Source organism: Haliaeetus albicilla, chromosome 19, assembly GCF_947461875.1.
Source record: "Haliaeetus albicilla chromosome 19, bHalAlb1.1, whole genome shotgun sequence".
NCBI lineage: Eukaryota > Metazoa > Chordata > Aves > Accipitriformes > Accipitridae > Haliaeetus > Haliaeetus albicilla.
In genome coordinates, this window is record NC_091501.1 from 1,983,589 (window position 1) to 2,008,592 (window position 25,004).

At 57.3% G+C, this 25,004-nt stretch overlaps 2 protein-coding genes and 1 long non-coding RNA gene across 3 annotated transcripts; all 3 read left to right on the forward strand.

The window, feature by feature from the left end:
- Positions 1 to 2,008: 2,008 nt before the first annotated feature.
- NPTXR (neuronal pentraxin receptor) lies at positions 2,009 to 12,817 on the forward strand. Its single transcript, XM_069807203.1, has 5 exons — positions 2,009 to 2,819; positions 9,568 to 9,790; positions 9,905 to 10,149; positions 10,482 to 10,661; positions 11,035 to 12,817. Exons 1-5 carry the CDS (start codon positions 2,229 to 2,231, stop codon positions 11,257 to 11,259), a joined length of 1,464 nt encoding a protein of 487 aa, XP_069663304.1. The 5' UTR covers positions 2,009 to 2,228; the 3' UTR covers positions 11,260 to 12,817.
- LOC138690044 (uncharacterized) lies at positions 4,206 to 7,883 on the forward strand. Its single transcript, XR_011328805.1, has 2 exons — positions 4,206 to 7,026; positions 7,534 to 7,883. It is a non-coding gene; the product is annotated as an uncharacterized lncRNA (long non-coding RNA).
- Positions 12,818 to 18,922: 6,105 nt separating the features above from the next.
- DNAL4 (dynein axonemal light chain 4) lies at positions 18,923 to 23,791 on the forward strand. Its single transcript, XM_069807215.1, has 4 exons — positions 18,923 to 19,021; positions 20,222 to 20,451; positions 21,273 to 21,356; positions 22,611 to 23,791. The coding sequence occupies exons 2-4, from the start codon at positions 20,380 to 20,382 to the stop codon at positions 22,773 to 22,775; spliced, it is 321 nt and encodes a 106-aa protein (XP_069663316.1). The 5' UTR covers positions 18,923 to 19,021; positions 20,222 to 20,379; the 3' UTR covers positions 22,776 to 23,791.
- The last annotated feature ends 1,213 nt before the right edge of the window (positions 23,792 to 25,004 follow it).

The following is a 25,004-nucleotide window of genomic DNA, read 5'->3' on the forward strand; positions in this document are numbered from 1 at the left end:
AGCCAGCTGCCCGCTGAGCATCTTTGAATCGTTATTCATGGGACAGGGAGGTTGCTCTGGCTACTCACCAGCCTGAGTCATCACCCCCTGTGAAAATCTATTTTTGCCGTCTCTTTGTCTCCGGGAAGAAATTGTGGTCCCTGCTGAGGGAGACGGAGGGGTCGGGACCCCAGGAGCGGTGAGCCCTGCCCTGCTGCAGCACCTGACTCTTCCACCTCCCAGCATGGGCAAGTGGGTCGGGGCTGGTGTGGAGGGGGTCACCCACCCCACTCGCTGCCACAGCGGCATCAGCCGGAGAGATAAACCTTGCCACCGCGATCCTGCAGCCTTTGGCAATAAAATCTGGATGGCCGGGCCAGTGCGAAGTCCCCGGCACAGCATCGCTTCCCCCAGCCTGGGACCCAAAAAGCCTCTTAGGGGCGTACGGCATTTTTTTCACAGGGTTGCAGGTAAAGGACACCCCTCCCACCCTGACCTGCACGCCGTGGGGTAGGGTGGGCTGCTCCAGCACCCACATGGGTTCCTTTCAAACATGCTCCAGCCTGGCCACTGACAGGGGTGGGCACGCTGCAGGCAGGGGGGTGCAGTCCCCTGCCACCGCTAGGAAGGGGCAGGTCGGAGGCCGGCAGCCTCCCTTCATGCCGCCGGGCACGGGCTTCCATTTTCTTTATGTTCTGCACCAGCGCTTGCTCGTCCAAGCGCTCCAAGCACTCATCTACCTGGAGTGCTCGCTCGCCTCGCCGCCGGGGCCAGATACCTGTCACTGGGCTTCCTCCGCATCCGCCTTCTCGCCCCCCTCCATGCCCACCCCCTTTTTCCTCCTCAGGGTTCCCTTTGTCTCCCCCTTTTCCTTAAACCTCCCCATCCGACTTCCTCCCCACAGCCTCCCAGCACCGCGAGCTGGGCAGGCCTCCTGCTGGCTCCAGGGTGAGGATTTTGGGGGGCTGGGGTGCAATGCACTCTGTGGGGAGGGAGGGTGACCGTGACCTGCCAGCGGCATCCCGCTCCCCGCTCACACGAAGCCGAATCTGAGGACCCTTTGTAGCTCTGGCTCCCTTGCTATCCACTCAAACGTGCCTGGGAAGATGTAATCTTTACTGGTGTTTCATATCCAGTGCTGGAACTGTTTTAAAAACACATGCTGCTGCTTCCCTGCTGGCTAGGAAGGATTTCCTGCCATCGCTGAGCAGAGCTTAAAATCAATTCTGTTTGCTTTCCCTCCACCGCTCCTCCTTACTCGACCGGGCTGCGACGCCGAGGCCCCGGCGTGCCTGCGGAGGGGAGAGGGCACGGCGCGGCTTGTGTCGGATGGGCGAGCGCGCTGTCGGAGCCAGGAGAAAGCGGGTGTCCGAATTATCTTCTTTACGAGTGGTTTAGGATAAAGCGATGGTAGGGGAAGATTAAACGTAGGTATTTCTTTCCAAAATGGATGGCCTGGGCGTGCGGGGCAGAGGGCGAAGCATCCCACTGCTGCTCTCCGCACCAGTCTGGGGTGGGAGAGCAGGAGAGCCGCCCTCCGGGAGGAGGCATTTCCACGAGCTGGAAGACTGCTGGTTTAATTTTTAGGAGAAAGGCAAGGAGGGAAAGGCCCACCGGCAGCCCGAAGGACCCTCACGGGGGGGGATGCCGGATTGCGAGGTGCTGACCCTCAGGGTAACAAGGGGCCCTTTACTTCCAGCCTAAGCATTTTGTAGAGGAAGAAAAAAAATCTTCCCTTGGGCTCTCCTGGAGGAGCATCCCCTCACTGGAGGGTCCCACCGGGCTGATTTCAGCGAGCCCCAGCCTTGGCTGACCCCGTCCCCGGGGGTCCCGGGAGGGTCCCGGGGGTTCCCGGCGGTGTCCCCCCCCCCCGCTCTTCCCCATCTCCGGAGCCCCTCGCCCGCTCACCTCCCACCGCCCGGACCCCTCGCACTTGCAGCCCGGGGAAGGAGGACGCCGAGGGTCGGGGAGGGAGGGGTCCCCTAAGCGGGGCGTGGCCGGGGCGTGGCCGGAGGGCGTGGCCGGAGGGGCGGAGCGTGCGGCACCGCCCGGCAGCTATAAGCGCGGCGCGCCGGGGCCCCCCGGCACCGGTGTCGTTACCGGTACCGTCCTTCCCCGCCGGCTTCGTCCGTCGGTCCGTCCCCTCCCCGACCCCCCCCCCCCCCGCTTTATTTTCTCGCCGTCCGCGGGCTCGGGCCCCCCACGCCGCTGCCACCCTGAAGTTTCTGGCGGTGCTGCTGGCGGCGGGCATGCTGGCTTTCCTGGGGGCCATCATCTGCATCATCGCCAGCGTCCACCCGGCCGGGACCGCCGCTCCCCCCCCCGCCGCCGACAATGACTCGGCCGCCGCCGCGCTCCTGCCCGCCGCCGACAAGGGGCTGGGAGCTCTGCACGGCCCCGCCGAGGCTCTGGCCAGCGCCGGGCCTCGGTTACCGGGGGGGCCGCCTCCTCCGCCGCTCTTTAGCCGTTTCGTCTGTACGCCGCTAAGCGCCGAATGTCCGGTTACCGGCCCCGGGACCGGTCCCGGTCCCGGTCCCGAAGAGCTGTTGGCTTTGCGGAGCGCGGCGGCCCAGCTGCGCCGTACGGCGCTGGAGCAGAAGGAAAGGATCCGGATGGATCAGGAGACCATCCGGGAGCTCACCGGCAAGCTCAGCCGCTGTGAGGGGGGGCTGCGAACCGCCCCCCCCGCCGCCGCCGCCGCCGTCCCCCCCGTCCCCGCCGCCGGGCTCCGCGCCGCTCCGCGTCCCGGCACTATGGGGCACCCCCCCGCCGAGCCCCCCGCCGTCCGGGAGCTGGAAGAGGCCGTCCGTGCCCTCCAGGACCGCATCGACCGGATCGAGGTGCGAGGGATGGGCTGGGGGAGCGGGGAGGGGGGGGGGGATGCTCCCCGGGGGAAGGATGCTCCCAGGGGTCGGGGGGTGCTCCCGCACATGCCGTGCCCCAGCCCCGCATCCCCCCCACACACCAGCTCGTCCCCCTCGCGAGGCTTCGGGAAGGTTGTCCTTGCCCCGCTCTTCCTCGAGGTCTCTGCTCAGGGGCAGGGGGCTCGCCCTCAGTCCCCCTCTCTTGCCTCCATGCAGGGTGGTCCCAAGGGGCTGGGGCTGTCCTCCATTCCCCCCCCCCCCCCGGTCTGCACCCAGGTAGGGCACCTCGCTCACCCCGTGGCACCCACCAAGGCCTCCACCGGAGCCGGTCGTCAGCTCAGGGCCAAATCCTGCCCTTTAGCAGAAAGGTAAATCCCATCCGACGCCGTTGCGGTTATGAATGGAACTTCTCGCAAAGTAAAGTGCTGGTGCTACCTACTCAGAGCCCAGCACCCCTTCCCCACACGGTTCCTAGGAGCTGTAGGGGGCAGCTGGAGCGGCTTGCCATGCTCATCACAGTGGCATCGGGCTGTTGGCACTTGGGATGCGGAGCCCTGGTCCCCACTCTGTAGCAGCCTGGCAGCGTGTGCCCAGCAGGCTCAGCCCTGGCCCGGCCGCGAGCCAGCAGCACCAAAGGTTCTACCACGACACCCGCGATGGGACCCATCATAGCATGCACGTGTGTGTTGATTTATTTGGGTCGACGTGGGCTCAGCAGTCACACGGACCTCGGCAGGCTTTGCAGGGTACGGCCGGGGCAGTGGTTTGGGCACATGAGAGCTGCCAGAGGGGCGTTGTCTGGTTTCCCTGGGGGGTTTGCTCCAGATGCCCCATCTTTTCTGGGGGTTGTGTTGTCCCCTGAGGTCTGGTGGGGGCTAGAGCCACCTGCAAGGAGACTCCTGCAAGTCCTCAATGTCCTCATCTTCCTGTTTTGTTCCCTGTTGCCCCTCTCCATTCCGTCCTGGAGTGTGGAGCTGGGGCAGGGGGGTCAGGCAGCACCCCATGGGGTCCCTCTCCCCAGCTTTGACCTTCTGCCCCCTCACTACAGCCATGTGGGCGCAGTAGCAGCAGGCCATGGGGGAAGAATTCAGAGCCACTGAGGTCACGGGCTGAGAAATGAGACAGAGAGAGGGTTATGGTGATGGATGGAGATATGAATGGAGATAGAAAGACGGGGAAAGGCAAGTAAACACGGGCACATGCCAAGGGAAAGAGCTGGAGACTGGAGGAAGCACCTGTGAGCTGCCAGGGTAATGCATACACACGCACAAAAACACACAGACAGGCACGCGTGGGGAGCGAGGGACGGCTGAGCACGATGCCTGGAGCCCCATGCAGCCAAAGGGAGGACAGAGCCAGCCCCAAACAAACAGATTCCCACAGGTGGGATCATACAAAAGAGCTAAGAAATGCATGTGCAGACAGCAGATGTACTCACCAAGAGATAATGGGGAGGGGAAAAAATAAGCCCCTGCACACACAGATGTGTGTGCACGAGGACTGGGTGATGCACTGTGGGATGGTGCCCGGCACATCAGTTTGAACCTTGGGGAGCATCAGGCCTTTAGCTGCTCTCTGGTCACACTCTCCCTGCTCCCTGCGGGGCTGTGTCACCCGTGAACTGCCCTGGCCCCTCTCCTGGGGCTTCTGGCAATCGCAGGAGGTTTGGGGTGGAGGAGGGTGAAGCTCCCAAGGGCTGGAGGAGGCTCTCCCGTGCACCTGGGGAGCCTGAAGTGATGCTGGGTCAAGGCTCGTGCACACACACACTGATGAGGAAGACAAGCGTTGCCAAAAATGTTCCCTTTTGTGCTGCTGGGGACCTGAGGGTCCCAAGGGTGCTCGGCAGGGGAGATGCGGCACCCTGCAGCTCGGTGAGCCCTGCAGGCTCAAGAAATAGGGTGGCATGTCACAGGTGGGCTAGATTTCGGCTGTCCTGGCTCCAGCCTGCTGTAATGTGCCAGCTCGGTGACAGCTGAGCCCTGGGGTCGTACCTCGGCCGTGAGGCGAGGGCTGCCCGTCCTCCCCTCCCCGGCTTGCCTTTGCCCCTCCGTGTACGAGCAGACACCCCGAAACGTGACGACAGGGTGCTTGCATCACTCCATCCCATGCAGTTCCATCAGTCAGGCCTGGGAACCTTCCTGGGGTACCCCATGGCATAGGGGGCACCCCCAGCCCCAGCAGTTCTCCTAAAGGGAGGCAGCGATCACCCTGGAAGGTGATCTAGATGAGGACGGTCCCGGGATGACCGACAGCGTGCCGGAGCTTCTGCAAAACCTGGTGGGAGGGAATGAAGGAGAGAAAACCCTGGCGAAGACCCGGGGGGGCTTAGTCTCGGGAGAGGGATGACAGAAAATGCTGGGAACCAACCCGCCCCCCCCCCCCCCCCCCGGAAGGCTGCATCCCAGGGCATCTCCCAAGGGGCAGCGGGTTTGCCGGCAGGGATTACTGCTGGAGGCTCTGGAGCTGGGATTGCGGGGAGGGGGCTGGCAGAAGATCGCTGATCTAATCTGGATGCTCTCTGCCCCAGCTGTAAGGCATAACAAGATTTATCAATGTGCCGAAAAACCTATTAAGTCATTTCATTCTTAGTTGTGGCAGCATGGTGGCGGGGGGGGACACAGGGAGGGCCCCTGTGGGCTCGCTCTTTGCCCTTCATTGTTTTGATGGGGACGGGCAAGCACCGGCATGGTGTTCACACGGGGACATCTTCCTTTACCTCCTCCGACCCCCCCCAAGGCATCGCTCATCTTTTCCTTGTGTGCAGCAGCCTGGCTGAGCTTTTTCCTCCCGGTTTCAGGGCGGGGGGGGTGTGTGTCCCCCGCTTTCCGCACGTGCTCATGTCCGTATGCTCGGGTGCATCTTGGCACGCAGAGCTGGGGGGCCCAGATGCTGCTTTTCCACGCTTTTAATTAGTGCCGTAAATGGAAACGGAGCGGTTTTGGAGGGGGGGGAGGGAATCGCCTCAGCCCCATGGGCTGTGCCGGGGTGCAGATGCCCTCCTTGTCCCCATCGTCCCTCAGAGGGGAGCCGAGCGGGTGTGTGGGGGGGGACAGCCTGATGGACCTGACCTCAGCAAGGCTGTAACAGCCTGTTTGCTCCTCAGCCGGTGTGCGGCCGTGCCGGCCTGGCTGTGCCATCGTGGCTGGTGGCCTGGCTGCTGGCAGGAGACCCTTGGGTGTGGACATGGGAATGGAAGCGAGCTGACTGCCTCCCTTCCATCTCCAGCAGAGCGGAGATGGAGACCCCCAGATCATGACAGCCCCAAGCAAGGTTCGAGGGGGATGGGAGCAGCGGTGAGCTCTCCTCTTGCGAGGAGGAGGGCAAGGCCGATGCATCCCTGCTTGTCCTCTACCTCGGGTGGTCCCTCCTGGAGTTTAATGACCCCCGAGCTCCTGCCTGGGTCCAAAAAGGTGGCAGGGTCCCAAAAACGCTGGCACGGAGGGTGTGCCATCCCGATGATGTGAGCCAATGCTCACATTGTGGGTCCGGGGAAGGGGATGGAGCCGCTGTGTGTGCACACCCAGCTCAGCACCATGACCCCCGGGATGTGCCGGGACGTCCTCCCGTCGGCATCATCCCGCAGTCCTGCCCGCCCCGGCTCAGCAGCTAAGGTGGGCGCTCGCATGCCGGCAGCCGAGGGGGAGCAGCGGGGCCCAGATTTGCCGGTGCATTAGTGAATGAGGCTCTGATCTCCTTACATAAATCAAAGTGCATTTGCCGACCGAGGGCTACAACCCGAGCGAGCGCGTGCCGATGTGGCCCCCATGGCCCCTCGCCTCCCCCTTCCCACCCCCCTGCCAGCCGCTGACATTTAACATGATTAATATTACCTGGCATCTTTCAATCTTTTTTTTTTGCTGGCTCCAATGGCCAAAAAGCATCAAGCGAGCCTCCCCCGCACCCGCTGCCCACTCCCCTGCTGCCTGCGCGGCAGCAGATGGGAAGCCGGGTGCCTGCCGAACAGCCGGGGAGAAGGCGCTTCCCCCCCTTCTCCCCTCCCCAAAGGTCACTGGTAGATAACAGCTGCACAGCTAGCATTAATAATTTGGCAAATAATTTGATTTGGGAGAAAGATGCTCAAGCGGCAGCTCGGAGATGAGGAGGATGGTTATGGGATGCAGCCCAGCTTGGCATTGGACGGACCACCCGGCACGTCCCAGCTGCGGTGGGGTGGGATGGGGAGGTCCAGTCTCCTGTCTGGTTGTGGGGATGGGGATGGTGTCTGCTGGGATGCTCCTGGGATGATGGGGTGGCCCCCAAACTCTGTCGGGTGAGGGTACTGGCTCCATCCCTTGCCAGGAGGAAGACGGGTTCGGCGGTGGTTCAGCTGGCTGTGTGGGTCCGGCTGCTGGTGCCCCGGCTGCTGGGCTGGAGGGGCCGGGGAGAGCTGGAGAGAGAGATGGAGGGGGGAAAAACGCAGGAAAGCGGAAGGAATTGAGGAAAAGGGAAGAGACAGCGTGTGCGTGCGTGGAGGGGATCATCAGGAGGAGACGGTCCGAAGCCAGAGAAATGAAAAACCTATAGGGAGAAAAGTTACAGAGGGAAGAAAATAGCAGCAAGGAGAAAAGCAGGAGGAAGGGGGAGGAAAAAAAAAAAGCGCTCAGTCACTACTGAATAATGTAGGGCAGGCTATCGGGGGCTAGCGAGAGCGACAAAAGCTCCCAGCCTTTTCTTTTTTCGTCATTAACAGATGGAGCCGTGCATGAAAGCAGGGACGTAGGCTCCAAACCCGCAGCTCGAGCAATCAAAAGCGTGCGGCAGACAGGAGCGTGCCAGCCTCCGCCACAGCCAGGCGGCCTGAAGGGATGAGAAAAGCTCTTGGAGCCCGCGGGATGCGGACGAAGAGGCGAAGGCGACCCCCATCCCACCTGTGCTGCCCCCACCAACACAGCCGGCTCCGCTTGGATACGAGCGTGGGCAGCCCTGGGTGGGAATTATCCCTGCCAGGAGGATGAGAATTAACCTTTCCTTCCCTCCCGCCATCCCTCCCCTGCCTTTCAGCCAGCTGCACCAGTGGGTCCCCAAGTCCAACCCTCCTCCCCCCCCAAAAAAATGGCTAAAGCCCCTTCCCCATCGGCTAAATCCCTCCCTGTTTTATGGAGACCAAAGGTAGGATGCCCTTTGCTGGCCGCTTTTCCCTTCCCAGAGAGGTTTTGCTCTCCGCGAGAGCATCCCGGCACTGCCGGAGCAAGCTGGCAGTGAGAGCTGGCGTTTGGTCAAGGCTGGCAGATGTCCCCTGTACAACCTTTCTTTTCTTGCTTGATTTTGGTTCTCTGCATTGTTTTTTCTTGCAAAACCTGTGGGTTTGCCCCAGCAGACCCCGCTGGAGGCTCTTCCAGACACCGGGGCATTGCACCCTCCCTCTTATTTGCAGCCTGAGTATGTTGCTGCCCGGTGTGGGGCCGTTTGTGCTCACACCAACACCATTTTCCTGCTCTCCCTCTCCCTGCTACCTTCTCCCTGCTGTTCCCATCCACCAAGGTTGCATCCTGCCCGGCCAAACCCAGCTTTCCTCCAGCCTTCCCCTTCCCTCTGTTGTTCATGATGGATAGCAAAGATCTGGGGGTGACAGCAGTGGGCATCCCCCCACTTCATCTTTGTGCATGTGATCATTAGGTCCTGTCCATCCTGCAAAAGCGGGATATAGGGAAGAAGAAAAAGCTGGAAGCCACAACCATAGATGAGTGTGGTGACCTCCTCCAGGCCAGCTCCAAGGCTGGGGGGGCCTGTCCAGATCAGTAGGGATGGCATCACTCCGTGTCCCACCTTTTTCTGGCAGAGGCCATCACGGCTGCTCTGGCACCTTCAGGAAGGTCTGGCGGTGTGGAAAAGGTGGTCACCATCTTTCCAAGCCCATGGCAGAGAGCGTAATGTCCCAAGGATGTGGAGAAGGGAGAGGGCTGCTATTTATGGAGAAACCCCAGGAACACGGCAAAGGGCCACCTTCTCCCTTCCAGCCTGGTTTTCTTCCAGCCAGGATGGGGTCTCCCAGCAAGGTGGGATCTGGGGTCTTTGCAGGGTGCAGTAGTGGCTGGGAGCATCCTTGCCAGGTGCCCGGTTTTGGATCAGCCAAGGGAAGAATTTTGGTGTGGGTTTTAACCCTGATGGGACAAGACGTGCTCAATATCTTCAAGTGATGGGTCACGTCTTGAGGACCGGAGGACCTACCGCTGGCCCCACTTCTCTGTGGCATCCCGATGGCCCAGGAGAGGCTGGCTAATGCTTATGGAGAGCTACCTGCCCGACCTGGCATGAGTGCACGCACCCCCGCATGCCGTCTGAGCTGGGCTAAGAGGATTACAGCCCCGTTAACGTGCTGGCCGTGGCAAAGCAGCCTCACGTGTGGTGGGGAAGGGGAACTCCAAGCTCCTTCCTGTGTTGTCCCCTCCTCGTGGGAGGCTGCCTGTGGGAGCAGAGCCAAGGGATGGCCTGAGGGCCCATGCATCTAATCCTTGCTCTGTCTCTGAAGCAGCAGAAAGTCATTAGGAGCAGCCAAGCTTCGTTTCACAGTAACGAACTCAATGGGGGATCTGAGAGGGGAGGTACAAAGTCAGCTGGAGGCTCTTGGGGTAGACCCTGCTGCAGATGCGGGGTTGTGGTCCCAGCGCTCCCTGTGGCGGTGCGGGCTGGGCATGTCCTTATTTAACCTCTAATGGTGACACCACGCTGAATTTTCTCTTTTCTCCCTCCTTTCTTCCCCTGTTGCGGCTGCCGCTGAGTGCAGCAGGAGCTGCCAGCCCGCACCAACGGCTCGTCGCCCACCGCCCCAGCGCTCGCCCGCGATGCCCTCCACACCAAGATGGAGCAGCTGGAGGAGCAGCTCCTCTCCAAGATCCTGACCCTGCAGAAGGAGCGCCAGGCTGCCAGCACCGACCGCAGCCAGCAGCAGCACGACATCGAGAAGGAGCTGAACTCCCTCCAGAACCGGGTGAAGGAGCTGGAGCATGGTAAGTCCTGCCCGACGGGGATGGAGGTGACACAGGGGGGGTACCGGGACAAGCTACCCTCATCCCAATGATGGGTGCTGACCCTCTGCTCTCCTCCCCAACCTCGGCACGCAGGACCGCCAGGCTACAGCCCTCCTGATGCCTTCAAGGTGACCATCCCGGTGCAGAACAACTACATGTACGCCCGCATGAAGAAGAGCCTGCCGGAGCTCTACGCCTTCACCATCTGCATGTGGCTGAAGTCTAAGGCCCTGGCGGGGCTCGGCACCCCTTTCTCCTACTCTGTCCCAAGCCAAGCGAATGAGATTGTGCTGCTGGAGTGGGGCACCAACCCCCTGGAGCTGCTCATCAATGACAAGGTCAGCCCAGCGGCAGGGGGGATGGGAGGGAAGCCCCTGCCCTCATCTCCCCTGCTTCAACCCCCCTGGGGAAATGATGCTCCTGGGGGTACCAGTGTGGGGGACCTGGGAGGAAGGGGCCTGGGGTGGAGGGGGAATGCAGGAGGATGAGAAGGATGGGGAGGATGGCTCACTGGGGAGGGGGTTGAGAGGGAGAAGCAGCGCATCAGGATGTCTAGAATTTGGGGTGCCACCACCGTGGGGGTGCAGCGCTTGCCCTGCGAGGGGCTGGGGGGACACCAGGGTCTCCCAGCACTCCCACCGAGCACCGGGCTCTTGCTCCTCTCACGAAGGTTGCCCAGCTGCCGCTGAGCCTGAAGGACAAGGCCTGGCACCACGTCTGCGTGGCGTGGACCACCCGGGACGGCAAGTGGTCAGCGTACCAGGACGGCGAGCAGCGGGCCGCCGGCGAGAACCTGGCCTCCTGGCATGCCATCAAGCCCCAGGGCGTCATCATCCTGGGCCAGGAGCAGGTACGTGCCAGCCTGGCACCAAAAACCGCCGGTGCGCATCGCTCCGGCGCGAAGCCGAAATGGGGCGAGGGTGGTGTGGGCAGGAGCGCTCAGCGTGGCGTGTTGGCAGCTTGGGCGAGGGGATCTCCTGCCTGCTCATCTGACATCCGTGCGGCCACGCGCGTTCATTTTCTTCTCCTCTTCCCTCTCCCTACCCCTCTGTCCTCCATTTGCTCCCCGCCTTGTCTTCCACCACGCATCCATCCCCTCCCCTCCTTGCCTTTGGGCATCTCGCTCTGCTTCTCCCCAAACTTCTCCTTCTCCCTCTTGTCCTGTTTGCCCACTGGATGCGTGTTCCTTCTCCTGTCCCATCCCCTCTCCCGCTCTTTCCCAGGACACGCTGGGCGGCCGCTTTGATGCCACGCAGGCCTTTGTGGGGGAGCTGGCGCAGTTCGGCGTGTGGGACCACATGCTGGCGCCAGCGGAGATCCTGGGCTTGGCCAACTGCACCTCCCACCTCCAAGGCAACGTGATCCAGTGGGACGACCAGGCGGTGGAGGTCTTCGGGGGTGCCAGCAAGGGGGGCTTCGCCGCCTGCGAGGAAGGGAGGAAGGCATGAGCATCCCCTCACCCCCTGCCCAGTGCCAAGGAGCCTGGTGGCAGCCCCGAAACAGGGAAGCCCCCTTCTCCCCTCCCAGACCGCCGAGCCTCGCCATCACACCAGGGCGATGCTCAAGCCCCCCACACCGGCGTCCTGGGAGGGATGGGGGGGGCCCCGGCAGCCTCCCTCTTGCTCCTGTGCCAGTGGCACGGCTTGTCCCCCCTCTCCCGGCACGGCTGCCCCCGGGTCTCGCCTTGCCCCGCTTCTGTTTTGGGAGGACCTTGCCATACCCGCAGGCATCTCTGGTATGGCGAGGGTCCCTGCCTTACCAGCCCCAACAGGGAGTGGGAAGGAGCCCTCCCTCTGCCCCAAGCGTGGTCCAGCCTTGGTGGGATGCCAGCGTGTGGGCATCCCCTGAGCACATCCCCTTACCTTAGTTATTTCCTCTTTCCTTAGTTATTTCTAGTGCTCCGCTATCTGGTTTTGTGAGCCCGTACTCCAAATGAACTCAAAGGCTCAGCCGGGAGCATCTTCCCCTCTGGCTCCATCCCCTCTTCTCCTGCCTCCCTGCAGGAGAAGCCCCGGGAGGGCTGAAGGAGGATGGCGGAGGGTCGGCAGGGCAGCATGTCCCCCTTCCCCTGCCTGTTCGAGCCCGGCTGCCAGAGGGGAGTCAGGCTTTTGAGGCAGAGGGAAGCAGAGCAGGCCCCCCACCCAAACTGGGGGGAGGTCGGTCGGCCACCGAAGAAACAGGGGAGGAAGGGGCAAAGCATCTCCTCCAGCCCTGGCCGAGGGGGAAGGAGTACAGCACTGCCATCGAAGGGAGCAAAACCAAGAAAAAGAAAGAAAACAAAAGAGACAGAGGATGATGGTGGCTGGAGGAGTCCTGCCATCTGTCCCCTGGCCTTTTGGGCGCTGGATTGGGTTGCTGCCCTTGCCTCCACCTGGGTCCCCTGCTTTGAGCTGCTCCTGGCCAGGGACGGGGCCACCACTGGCCTTGGAACTGGGAGGGCGATGGGGTAGGCTGGTATTTTCCCCGTGGAGTGCCTGAGAATACGCTGTTTCCACGCTGCGTGGTCACCAACATCTCAATACGTACGTGTGTGTGTGTGTGTGTGTGTTGCGGGAGGGGGAGTGTGTGTATTTTGGGGGTCTCATGGTTGCTCAATGCAGTGTCCAGCTTCCAGCACTCCCCCCCTACCCCAAGTCCCACTTTGCGATTTTGGCGACGGCTGCCCCTGCACCCGGGGGGGTGTGTGTGTGTGTGTGAAGTGGGCAGGGGGGACAGCCCCACCACCCAGTATCACACCCCCTCAGGGTCCCCACCAGTGGTGGGGCAGCTCAGCCCACCCGGGGGGGACATGGCGGGGACAGGGCGCAGCCCTCGTGCCAAGTGGGAAACACCATGACCTTCGTGCACCCCACCGAGCTGCCCCCCCCCCCCCCCCCCCGCTTCCTCGCTCGCTCACGCGCTTTCTCTAATGCACGTTTGTGAAAGGGGCCCCTGACGCGCACACATGTTGGGACGTTTCTTTTGTAAAGCTGATCGTGAACAATAAACGTGACCTTTTCTGTTCGAGCCTCCTGCGGGGCGTGCAAGGTCGCTGAGGGGACCGGCTGGCCCAAACCGAGGTGTCCTTCCCTGGGATGCTCAGGGTGGCATCCCTGGAGGGAGACGGCCGGGCCCGCAGCTGCGATTACAGAAATACCATCACAAGGGTCTGGGTATCGTTGCGCCCGGGGCTGGGGGGTGGTGTCACGGTTTGGGCATCCCCCATCTACCCCATCATGAAGCTCCATGGGGTACAGGTGGCTGCTAAGGGGTTGGGGGAAGCACCTCTCCATGGAGGAGGAACCCCCCGTGCTGATGACAATGGGGAAGCAGAAACCAGCGGGAAATCACGGCCTCCAGGTCAGACCATGATGGCAAGGAGCTCACCTCAGGTATAAATCTAATTAAGTACTAGTAATGAGCTCCTGACCTAGCTAGGCACAAGCCAATTCACCCTCGACATGGCTCTTGGAACCGCCTGTTCTCAAGCAACCCCCGGCCAGGTCTGCACGATGCTTTTGCCCCTCAGTGGGTGCTGTCCCTCCTAGGAAAGTCACACCCTCACCAATATTTGGGGAAAACAGAGCATAAAGCCAGAGGACCCGGTTTTCCCCAGGGCCCTGCCATCGCTGGTGTGCTGAGCCAGGACCGTCCCCCCCAGCTCCCTCTTCTCCTTCTGGAGGGTGTTTAATACTATAAAACAAAGCCTGGGGCTCTCACCTTCAGTCTTTCGGCACATCTCCTCAAAGTTCAGAGTTTTTTGAAGAAAAAAATAACTTTGAGTACATCAGCTGGAGCATACACTTAAGGGCTTTGCTGAGCTGGAGGCTCACCCCCACATCACTAACAGGAGGGGGCTCAACAGGTGACCTCTGCTCCTGCGCCCAAATAACAGCAGCATAATTAGGAAGGACAGCACTTTTTAGAGGAGGAAATGTCCAAAACCATTGCTGGGGGTCACAGACTTAGGAAGTGAAATGGGGGGGGGGGGGGGGAGGGGCTAACTGGTCCAGAAGACCCTTCTATTAAAACTGCAGGAGCCCTGCGAGGGGGGCTTTCGGGGCTGCTAGCCAAGGCAGAAGACATGCGGGAGGATGAACAAGGATGGAAACAGCCTGGCCACTGCTCTAGGCTATTGGCACAAAACCCGTCTCCTCCGGAGCCCGGAAACCCATCCCACACCGAAATCTGTGTAACCCCCGCTCAGAAAAGCAGAAACAAAGGGGACACCGGGACACGCTTGGGCAGGGACATCGGTGCTGCCCTCCGCCTCCTCGCCAGACGATGCCGGTGCGATCCAGACTCCAGCCGTGTCCCCGGGACATGTGGATCTGTCACTCCTGGGATGGGAGAAAGGGGGGACCCTGGCAGCACAGCTTCTGCGGGGCAACCTCCTCTCCCTGCAGAGGTTCACAGCCAGTTGGACAGACCAGGGGGGGGATGCGGGAAAACTTGATATAATTTATCCAGGCATTTTAAAAGCTTACAGCAAACATCTCTGTATAAGGCTCTTCAGGAACCGAAGGCATTACGGAGAGATTAGAAACTCGTTGGGAGACAGAAAATCAAGAGTAGGAATAAATATTTGATTTCCATCCTGCCCTGGCTCTCTGCAGGAAGCAGCGGCTGCTTCTCACCCATCTAGGGAGGAGGAAAGCAAGACAGGACCATTTATTTTTGGTAAGCTGAGCCTTTCAACAGCTGCAAACCTGCAACAGGGCTTAAAAGGTGGAGGAGAAAACAAATCAATGGCTTTGCTGGCTGGAAGGAGTAATTGCAATGACTTACACATATTGCTTGCTTCTAAATTAACCAGGAGCACTCAGGAGAAGCCCTGCATCTCTCTAAGGGCAGCCAGTTGGAAAACAACACGTCACGTGCAGAAGAGACACAGAACAACAGTCACCCTTGGTGGAGGGGGGGTTAAAGAAGGAAAATTTTAACAACGGTGCAAAGAAGGGGTAGGTGCACTCAGCTGGGATGCTGCGTTGTGTCCGAATACCTGAGATTGGGAGGGGCGGGGGGGGGGAAGAAGGAAGGAAATGGAGGAAACCCAAGAGGCAGGGACACCGTCGGGCTATGGCAGTTCAGCAGGGGCTGGCACGAGAGGAGATGGCAGGGGAGACAGGCGGATGCGATAGATACCCCCCGCATGGTCTCCTCTATCTCTCCGCCAAGGGGCAATTAACAGGCTTCAAGGGGAAGAAAGGGCCTGCCATTTCCCTTCCTAATCCGCAGGACTCGCTGCTGCAAGGCTTTCTGCGGGCCAAGGGCTTAGCCGGACTCAACCCACTCCTCCGCCCCTGCAAAGGGCTTTGTCCTGCAGCAAAGACCAGGTCAAACATGGCAACGGGAAACCTTCAGGCCTGATGGCTATTAATTATCGGGTTTGAAAAGAAAAATGCTGCAATTCCTGAACCTCTCCAGCCCTTGCCTGGCTTTCTGGAGGGCACCACCCACTGTGCAGGCTCTGCCTCCCCGGGAACAGGGGCAGCCCTGGGACCCCCACCTCGGGGTGGGCTTTGGGGAGCTCCTGTGCTCCCCGACACCTGCAGCCTCAGCTTTGGGCTCACGGGACACAGCTCCCTGCGGCATGTCAACCTCCCAGTCCCTTCAAACCAGGTCAAGCCAGGCCACGCTTTGTCCCCCGGAGGTGACACTTCCGAAGCCCCCATTACCCGAGCTGCCCTAGCAATGGGGGGGCTGCCTTTAATTGCCTTCCTGCGCCTCTCCGTCCTGCTGCGAGCCTCCTCCACTCCCTCCCCAGGAAGGCTCATTAAGACTCATGCAGCACTTGCATGGGGAACGCGCCGTGCTTCCAGAGCATCTGGCACGGGAACGGCCCCCGCATGGCTGCTAGTGCTGCGGCAGCAGCAGTTACTAGAGGTAGTAACTATGGGACCACACGTGGAGCATTGCCTTGACCAGCAGATCAGGGGATCCGGCTGTCCTAAAGCGGGTTGCTCTCTCCTCTGGAGCAGAGGGCTGGGCTGCTTTCGGCTGCCGCCCATTCCCCACACACCAGCATCCCCATCTCTGCCTTCCCTCAGCTCAACGCAACACAGTGGGGCTCTGATCCCAGCGAAACGCAGCTTCAGCATCTCCACGGGGCCTCCTAAGAGCTCCTCCTGCCTCCAGAGAGCTGCAACCATCTCACCCACCCTGGGGCAGCTATGGGGCGGACTTCAGTGTGCCCCAAGTCCCCAGCCTGGGCTCTCTGGTACTACCCAAGGCAGCATGGAGCAGTGCCTAGCCCCTGGGCTGTGGCTGACAGCAATCTCGAGCCCCCCTGCTTTATCGCAGAGAGGAGAGAGGCCACAGCAGGGCCTGTGCCCACGGGGACGATGGGGAAGTCCCAAAACCTGGCCAGAAGAAGCCAAGAAAAGTCTGTGGGTGCCCTCCACCTGATGAAGAGCCAGCCTGCTGTCCGGTCTCCTCCTACCATCAACAATGGAGATGGCTAAAAGCAAGCATGGGGCAGTATGTGTATTATATATCTCTATATTTTGCAGTCGGCGGTTACATTTCTGTTTCTTAGCTAAGGAGTACAACACAATCTAACATCAGGCGGCAAACGGCACTTCTTTGTTTTAACGCATTTCACCATGGCTGCCAAAGGCAAAAGGCTGAAACAGTTTCCATCTGTGATCAGTGGCAGATAAGAAAGGACCAGCCAGAGCACAACAACAATTACAGCTCCTTACAGATCCAGAGGGGCAAATCAGACCCTTGCTATGGACTCGTCTTCACCTACAGACAGGCACCTTGTCACTCAATATGGAAACTAAAGACCAGGTGATGTGAAGCCAGCCGTGTATCTGCCTTTTGCGCTGCACTAGCAGCTAAGGGACTGGCACATGTTTGCTGTGTTGGCCCAACAAGGCTTTGACCGGCTTGCGGTGCTGTAGAGAGGCAGCCCGTGGAAACCCTGCACTTGAGGGTCCAGAAAAGAACTGCCCATATTTTGCTAAGCCATAGCGGATGGGGACAGGCGAGCGGGATGCTCTGCTTCCTCAGGAAGTATCTCTACCTTGCAGCCCCGCTGCACCACCCACCACAATCACAAAAACCACAGCGTTCCTATCTTTGGGCCCTCTGCAGTTGGGGGTTTGGCCATTTTTCCTTAGCTTTTCACCTAGGAGCTGCTGATGAATAATCCTTACAACCAGTCCCAGCACTTCCCAAGGGAAACACTCCCTGGGGACACATTGATCAAAACCAAAGTACATTTAATTGAGCCCAGAATCACATACACATGCGCGCTCCCCCCGCCTCCACACACACACACGAACAGAGGCATACGCACACAAACACACCAGCTCGCGCCGACTTGCTGCTTAGTAGCAAAAGTGGGTGAACTACATAGGGATTAAAGCATTAAAAAAACCACAGCAAGAATATGATGCTTGAAAGTGCTGTGTCCCCAGAGAGATTAGAGTAGCTGCCTGGAGATAAAGTAATGATGATGGAAAGATCTTCTTCCTCACAGATTCTATTCCTAATTATCTCCTCTGAAAAAAAAAAAAAAAAAAAAAGATCTCCCAGCTTTTATCTGTCTCTTGACAGATTTTAGCTCTGTGCCTGCCCTGTTGCAAGAGGCTGATGCTTGCTGAAAGGAGAAGAAATCAGCACAGGAGGTAGGAGCCGTAGGAGAACGAGGGGACAGGAGGCAGTGCTTCATTTCTGTCACCACCAGCAGCGAAGGCAAAGGGAAAGATGAATGATCGCTGCAGCATTGTCTTTCTGAGCCCAGAGCCAGCTCTGCTGCCTCCACCACTGCTTTGTCAGGCAAACGACAACCAGGAGGTCTGACTGACTGTTACACCAGCAAAAGAGACAACAAGATGTCTTCCCTATGGTTATAGGGCAGAGGGGGTGCTTGGAGATTATGGTGAGGGAAAAGGACTTCTTCACAAGCTGGCAGGGGCAGGAGGGTGCCCAGCTTGTTCCTCCCCCACTCTTTTCCTTCTCAGAGAGCTAGAAAGCAATTATTCTTTCAGCAGACAGCCAGCAATGAGGACATTTCAGACATACACCAGCCAAAAGAACTCATGAAAGATCAGGCCCATGAGCCACCCTGCAAGACAAGCGAAGGGCCCTGATGGAAACCCAGGCATCATGCCCAGCAACTAGTGCTTTGCACAGGAGAAGTTTTTCCCCTCGGTATTATCCTGGAGCTTGCTGCTTCTCCACCTGTATTAATTTCAGATGAATACAATTGTAGACCCCCAGGAAACTGTTTAAGCCCTGTTTTAAAGGCAATCAGTGTTTGGCTAGCAGGATGGAGAGACAACACAGGTTTCCCAGAGAGCCGAGAGTCAAGGAAAACCTCAAAGCAAACAGACATTACAAATATAAAGGCCATGGAAGGTCAGAGGGGGTCAATGAACTCAGTGGGGATGGGGGCTAGCGTTATAGGAGCTGTTTGCAAACTCACGACCCATCCTCACAGACTTTCTCCTTCTTTCCAGTTGCACCAACATGCAAACATGAGCGGTTGCCTCTCCCATACAATAAAAACACATCTAAAAAAAAAAAAAACACCTGAATTGCCCCAAACTGCTTCAATATTTATCCTTGCTGTTTAACCCAAAAGGTAGAATGAGGCCCCAAAAGGGTTTTAAGCCAGAAAAATACCGAGTCTCCACATACAAAGCGGTTTGGCTGCGGCTCAGAGCCCGTCCCTGCAGCCTGCCCAGCCGAAACCCACCCCGCCACTGTCAGATGGAAAGGGCAGGAAGGCCAGGATCCTCCTGGAATCCCCTTTTCCAAGCCCAGGCCGGCAGGACGGACACCCTTCCCTCCCAGCAGCTCCTGATGCAGCCCTGAGGGTGTCCCACCGAGGGGAAAGGCACAGGCCCGGGCCTGGCTCTCACAGGGGCACAGCTGCGGCTCCTATGGGCCTTTCCCGCTCGCCACGCGGGGTCGTTTAACGAGGGACCCCCCCCAACCCCCGGCGATCCCCTTCTCCTGTCACTCAGGGCCGGGATTGGCGGCGGGGGAGACCGGCGAAGAACAGGCGCCCGGCGGCCACCCTAACCTCCACCGCCCGCCTAAGCCCCCTGGAGGTAGCCGACAAGGCAGTCCGCCAATCAGAAGCGCCAGGCTGCGCACTTACATCCAATGGACGGCGAGGTGGGTGGGAGTTCCTGAGCCGGTTGCTATGACAAGCACGGCTCTTCCTTAGCAACCGGCGTTGGGGCGGCGGTGCGGGCCGCGGCGGCGGCGCAGGTGAGGCGGCGGCCGGAGCCCCCTCGTCCCGTTCCCCCTTGCTCCGCTCAGGGCCGTCTTCCCGAGCCTGCTTGCCCTTCCTTTCCTTCCCTCCCTGGCGGCGGGCCGGCCTGAGGGGGTCGCTTCGGGTGTGCGGCCCGCTCGGACCGTCTTCCACCACCGCCGGTGCCCGGTGGTTCCGATCTCTGTTCCCCCACCCTACCTCTGGTCGCCGCCGGGGTTGTGGTGTGTCTTTCCGGACTCACGGCTGGCGGGCTGCTCCCAGACCATCTCCCTGCCCTGTCTTTTTAACCAACGCAGCCGTCTGTCGGTGGCTTCTCCCCGGGGAAACAGCCACCGGCCCGTGGGGCAGGCCCCAGTGGCCTGCCTTGGTCCCACGGTCCCTTGTGTGAGAGCCGGTAGTCTGTCAGAGTTAGTGCTTTAGCCAGCAACTCTACGTGCTTGGCATAAACACTTGGTCTGTGTTGCCTGATGCCGTGTTTGTTTTGTTTTTCCCTTTAATATGGGATCAACCTTGTTTCCCCTGGGTAGGAGAGGAAGGTGCTTTGTTCTGGATAAGAGAAGCAGGGGGAAGACCACGGTGAAACATTTTGAATCTGCCAGTCAGACAGTGCTGTGCCTCTACGTTGCCCAACTAGAGGCTGGTTGGCCATTAGGCCCAGAGGTATGGTCCGGCGTTTTCCCATATGGTCCTCACCAGCTGACAAATACTTGGGGACATGAGGAGCAAGTGCACAAACCAGACCAAGATGTTCCTGTTAAATATTTCTGTCCAGACATGGACACTGATTCTGTTCCTAAAATACTCATACCCTTCGCTTGTCATGCGCAGTTTGAAACCCTCACAGTTAATAGCGTTCTGGGAAAATCCTTTCGGAATTAATCAATAGACATAGCGGCTGATGTATTGTTCTCCCCTCCCTTGTTGGAAGCTGTACCCTGACTCGGCTCTTCCCTCAAGCTCGATTGGTGCTTCTGGGAAAGGCTCTGGAAGCGTCGTTTATGGAAAATGATACATTTTTAAAATTTGTTTGCATTAATGGTCTGTAAGATAACTCTCTAAGTGCGTGGCATGTGAAGATGGTACTGAGAAGCAGTAAGTAACTGATATGGGACAATATTCTCGTAATAGTTTCATTTGCCTTCCATTTTAATTGGAAGCTTTCTTTCTCTTTCCTGTGTTTCTTGTTGTTTAAACAGTGTCCTCTGGGCCGAGACATTTCCCCTCCTGCTGAAGCTGCTCTGCCTGTGTTCACAGAGCCGCGTTCCTCTCAGCTGCCTGAGCTGTCTGCACTACAGCACCTTGCTGAGCTCCGGGCAGCCCCTCTGCCCCTTCCCGGGGTCACTGTGGAAGGGCCATGGCAGACACCGGGGAGGGGAAAAAGGAGGAGGCTGATTATAAAAGACTTCACAGCTTTCCACTGATTAGGGTAAGAAAAGGCATGGATTACGCATGTTACAGATACAAAATTCTACCTTCATTCTTACCAACCTTCCACATTAGAATTTTTCCCACTGAGTAGTTGCTCTGAGGACGCGTGTACTGATGGTCCTGTGGAAGGATCCCAGTCATCGCTGCTGCTTTCTCCCTGTCCTTGGCCTCTGTCATGTATTAGCACTGTTGTTCCCCACGTCAGCCATGGGAAGCCTGGGGCAAAGTGATCTGTCTAATAGACTGAACGTGCTGCTTTGGAGCCCTCTCTTGTGTTCTGGATGCAGCTTGCTTTTTTTTCCTAGAGGAGCTGGTATTAAAGATCTTGCTAGCCAGCCAGATAGCAGAAGAGGAAGAAAAGGCTGTGTAATTTAGACTTTGTTATACTTATAGCAGTAATTAAGGACTGTGGGTGGAGCAGTAGTAACGTGCTTTCCCTTCATTTTATAACAGAAAAACTGACAAGTGTGTTTATCTCCTCCTTTAAACTGTGCTTCCTTAGTGCTAGTCTTAGTGTTAGGTAGAGAAGCACTCCGCATTGACTGGGACAAAGGAATAAAGGGGTCAGTTGCAATGCAGTAAGCTATTTTCGTATTTACTGTTCTCTGAAACAGTGGAAATGCTTGGCGTACGGACAAGCCCCTGTTGCTGGTGATGCTTCCCACCTTGAAGCAAGCATTAACAGGGACTAGCTGCCTTTTGCCCACACCCAGCAGTCTAGGTCCCTGCTATAGCCTGCGCGAAAGGGCTACTTACTGTTGTCTTGTGCCTAGCTCTTATTTTTCTGCTTAGTTCTTCTTGTTTGTTTGCTCTTTCCAGCACACAGACATGCCGGAGGAGATGCGTGTAGAGGCCATGGAGCTGTGTGTCACAGCATGTGAGAAATATGCCACCAACAACGAGGTACTAGACAAATCCCAAAATGGGCAGCCTTCAGTTGCTGTGGCTCAGGGTACCTGCAGGAGCAGGGCTAAGGGTGCAGGACAGTGTGGTGTCAGATCCTGACATCCTATTACTCTCTTTCTGCACTGAGCAAGGGTAGAAGAAGGCAAAGAGCTTGGCTGGATCTCCGATTCGGTTCCCTTTGTCAGCAAGATCCATAATAGCACTTTGCTTTCCTTCAGGAAGCAGAGATTAGTAGTGATGCTGCCTCCCAAACCTACCTCCTTCCTGATCCTGTCTTGCCTGTGGCATGCTTCCACTCTGGTCGTAAAATGCCCTGTGTCCTGAGGGCTTGGTTCAGAACTGTGTGGAGACAGGCCCTTCCTGTCTGTTCTTCAGCATTGAGCAAGGCCGTCCCCATTGAGGTGGGGAAGAGACTTTTGTTTTGGGGATGAGTACATGAAAGTCTTTGAACCTTTAGGTACAGTCTGTTAAGTCTTCCTTTTTGGCTTTCCTGAATGAAATTCCTGAATTTCCCTTTTTCTCCTGAATGAAATTATGAGACTGTATAAATGGGCGGTGATGCGGAAGTTACGGTCTTTGGAAAGGTTGCCTTTTCCTTTGAGAACTAATAATAAAGGAAAACGCACCTTGCTCCATGGGCAGGGCACAGACTGCTTGTTGCCAGAGCAGTTTTGTGTTGGAGCAAGGTAAAGCTACAAAGCCAGAGATTCCTTCTGTCCCATCCTGCCTGAGACACCACATGTCACTGCAAAATCTTCCTCTCTCCTTTTTTAGATCAAGCAGGGTGTGATCTGAGAGAAGCAAGCCTTTTAAAAGTCAGCCTAGTTTCAATGTTTTGGTAATTAGCTGGAGGAAAAAGAAAAAAATGGACTCCTGTAAAAATAGCCGCAGCTTAGTGACCTGAATCTCCTCTCATGCTCACTGCACCCAGCATAACTCTATCAGCATCTAAACCAGAACTCTTGCTTCAGACTGTGTGAATGAGAGAAGTGATTGCTAGATGCAGTTCTTTAATTTCTCCTAGCTGCTGTGTCAGAGGCTGCTGAAAACAGAGATACCTGTTTTACCCTTGGGTGTAGCTCTGGGGAGCTCCCAGTTCCTGCCGTGCAGCTGCTATACCTGTTGCCCATTGCTTGAGTAGTCTGTTAAAGGGAGAAGATGACTAGGGGGGTGTTTGCATAAAACCTCACTGCTTGCTCTGTCTCACCCTACACTTTCCTTCTTAACATTTTCCTCCTTAACATTCTCCAGAGCGCTGCCAAGATGATCAAAGAGATGATGGACAAGAAATTTGGGTCCTCCTGGCATGTGGTGATTGGGGAAGGTTTTGGCTTTGAGATCACTCACGAGGTGAAGAATCTGCTGTACATGTTCTTTGGTGGCAGCCTGGCCGTGTGTGTCTGGAAGTGCTCCTGACATCTGGCTGGGTCCCAGACTCGCTGCATACAAGAGATTTCTTCCTTCTCTTGACAGGTTTTGTACAATCTGGAGGTGGGGCTTTATTTTTAATAGTTAAACGTCAAGATTTTTTTTTTCATACTGACGTAACAGTTCCGTGGGATACATATACTTGGTGCGTGTGTGTGTATAAACTTGCTAAGCTGTCCTGTCCTTGCTCGTGGGATTTCTCATCTGTCTGTGGCTCTTTCCTTGGTGTTTGAGCTGAAGCAGGAAGGAGGTGGGGAATAGGTAATCTCACGACACACTGCAGAGCCATACAGCAGTGCTAGGAGGGGGAAGCAAAAGAGAAAAGGTGCTATCTAGCCCTACGGGTTTTTTTAGCTCCCATTTGTTCCACATTGTGTCCTCTCTTCTCTGCCATCCCCACTACCATGTGGTATGGCTCTGACCAGCACCTGACTCTCCTCTCTCTGAATGCCGAGAATACCTTCTTCCCCTTTCTAAGATGTCCGAACAGAACTGGCAGTGCCAAGGGTCTCCCTTTGGGCTGCCCGTGGAGGTGTTAGCCATGGGAAAGCAGACTCGGCTTGCCCTTCCCCTCTTCTTTTGGGAGGGCACAACAGCTGAGCTGTCTGGGTGTAGGAGGTTGCTATGCAAACTGCCCCCTCCTTTCTCACCCACCACACGCTGAGATAGCATGAAAACACAGGCGGCTGACGACGCCTGCAGAGTGGGTGAGAACTCTTCATAAGGCTCAAATGCCTCCCTGTCAGTTCTTGGGGGTGTTGCAAGTGCTGTGTACTTTCAGCATCTTGTTTGGAGGCTGGTAGACGAAGGAGGCTCCATGTGAGATATCACTTGGTCATCGGAAACCTAATGTCTTTTTGGACGTGCGTTCTTTTAGCCCGTTTCATTTTTTTTTAAAGCTGTCAGTGTTGGAGGATGGAATGAACGTAATTGTATGTTACGTATATGGCTTATTTATATAAATCTGGGGAACTGTTTTTACAATAAAAATTTAGTAAAATGTTCTTCTCTGTGTGTGTTCTAAAATGAAAATCCCAAAGTGGAGGACAAGAAGGAAAGGTAGTTCAGGAAACATAGAAGTAAGCAAGCAATGATGTAGCTTAGGCGGAGGACAGTGACGAGTCTCCATCCCGCATATTTCCTGGGTGACTTCTCGGCGCCAGAGACACGCTGTCACCCCTCCTGTTCAATTCCTTTCACCAGTGCAAGCCATGGTGCTGAGGAAGGTTGCCAGGTCCCCAGAGCTGCTGGCCAAAGTCCTCAGTCCACACCGCTGTCTAAGCAGTAGCAGCAAGGGAGTGTAACCGTGTCCTCTGCCCAGCCAGCATGCCTCTGCTCTGACCTTCAGGGTCTCGTATTTGTGGCTTCCTTGATGTTCAGACTTCCTTCTCGGAATGTCGCTAGCAGTACCATTGGCACCTTGTCTTTTATGAGAGGCCACACTCTAGCCCATAGTTCAGTTCCGAAGGACCTTTCTGCATTAGTGCCTGTGGTGGATCAAACTGGTGGAGGGTCTTCCAATTCCTTTTGTTCCTTCTGTGAACCTCGGTGTGATGCTAGAGATGTCCTTCCTCTGTTTCATCATGTCAGGAGCTCTTCTACAAGCCAGGAATTAGAGTAATATGAAGACAGCTAGAAATTATTTCAAATTTGGACCATCTGTGCTGGCTGGGCCTGACATGCTCTCACATAATTCCTTATCGATCAGGTGGAAGGGAATGGTGGCAGGGGGAGGACACTTAACTGGTATCATAAGGTAGCCGGTACCATGTGAGGTGGACCACAGCAGCAGGATCACTGTGCAGTGTAGAAGAGTCCAAATCCTTTGAGCTGTCTCTTGGTGTGGTTACTCTGTCTCGCTCCAGCTGGCTGCCTTTATGTGAAGATGGATAGCACTGTTGACTGGCACTTCCTGCAGCTGGCAGGTGGAAAAGATTATTTTCTCTTCCACAACTTTCTGTCTCCTCTAGGTTCAGAGGAAAAGGTAAAACCAGCGTCTTTGGAATGCCCAGCATTGGAGCACGATGATACCCTTCAGACATACCACAGCCACTTTAATCGTGCCTCTTTCACACTAATGAATAATTAACTGCTCTGTGCGTATGCACAGACACGCTGGTCATGGGCATCTCTGCAGGGTCGTGGTGACCCGCAGATGATCACAGGAAGCTGCTTACCTCAGCACACAATCTTTCGGCCTTGCTGCCAGTTTGTTAT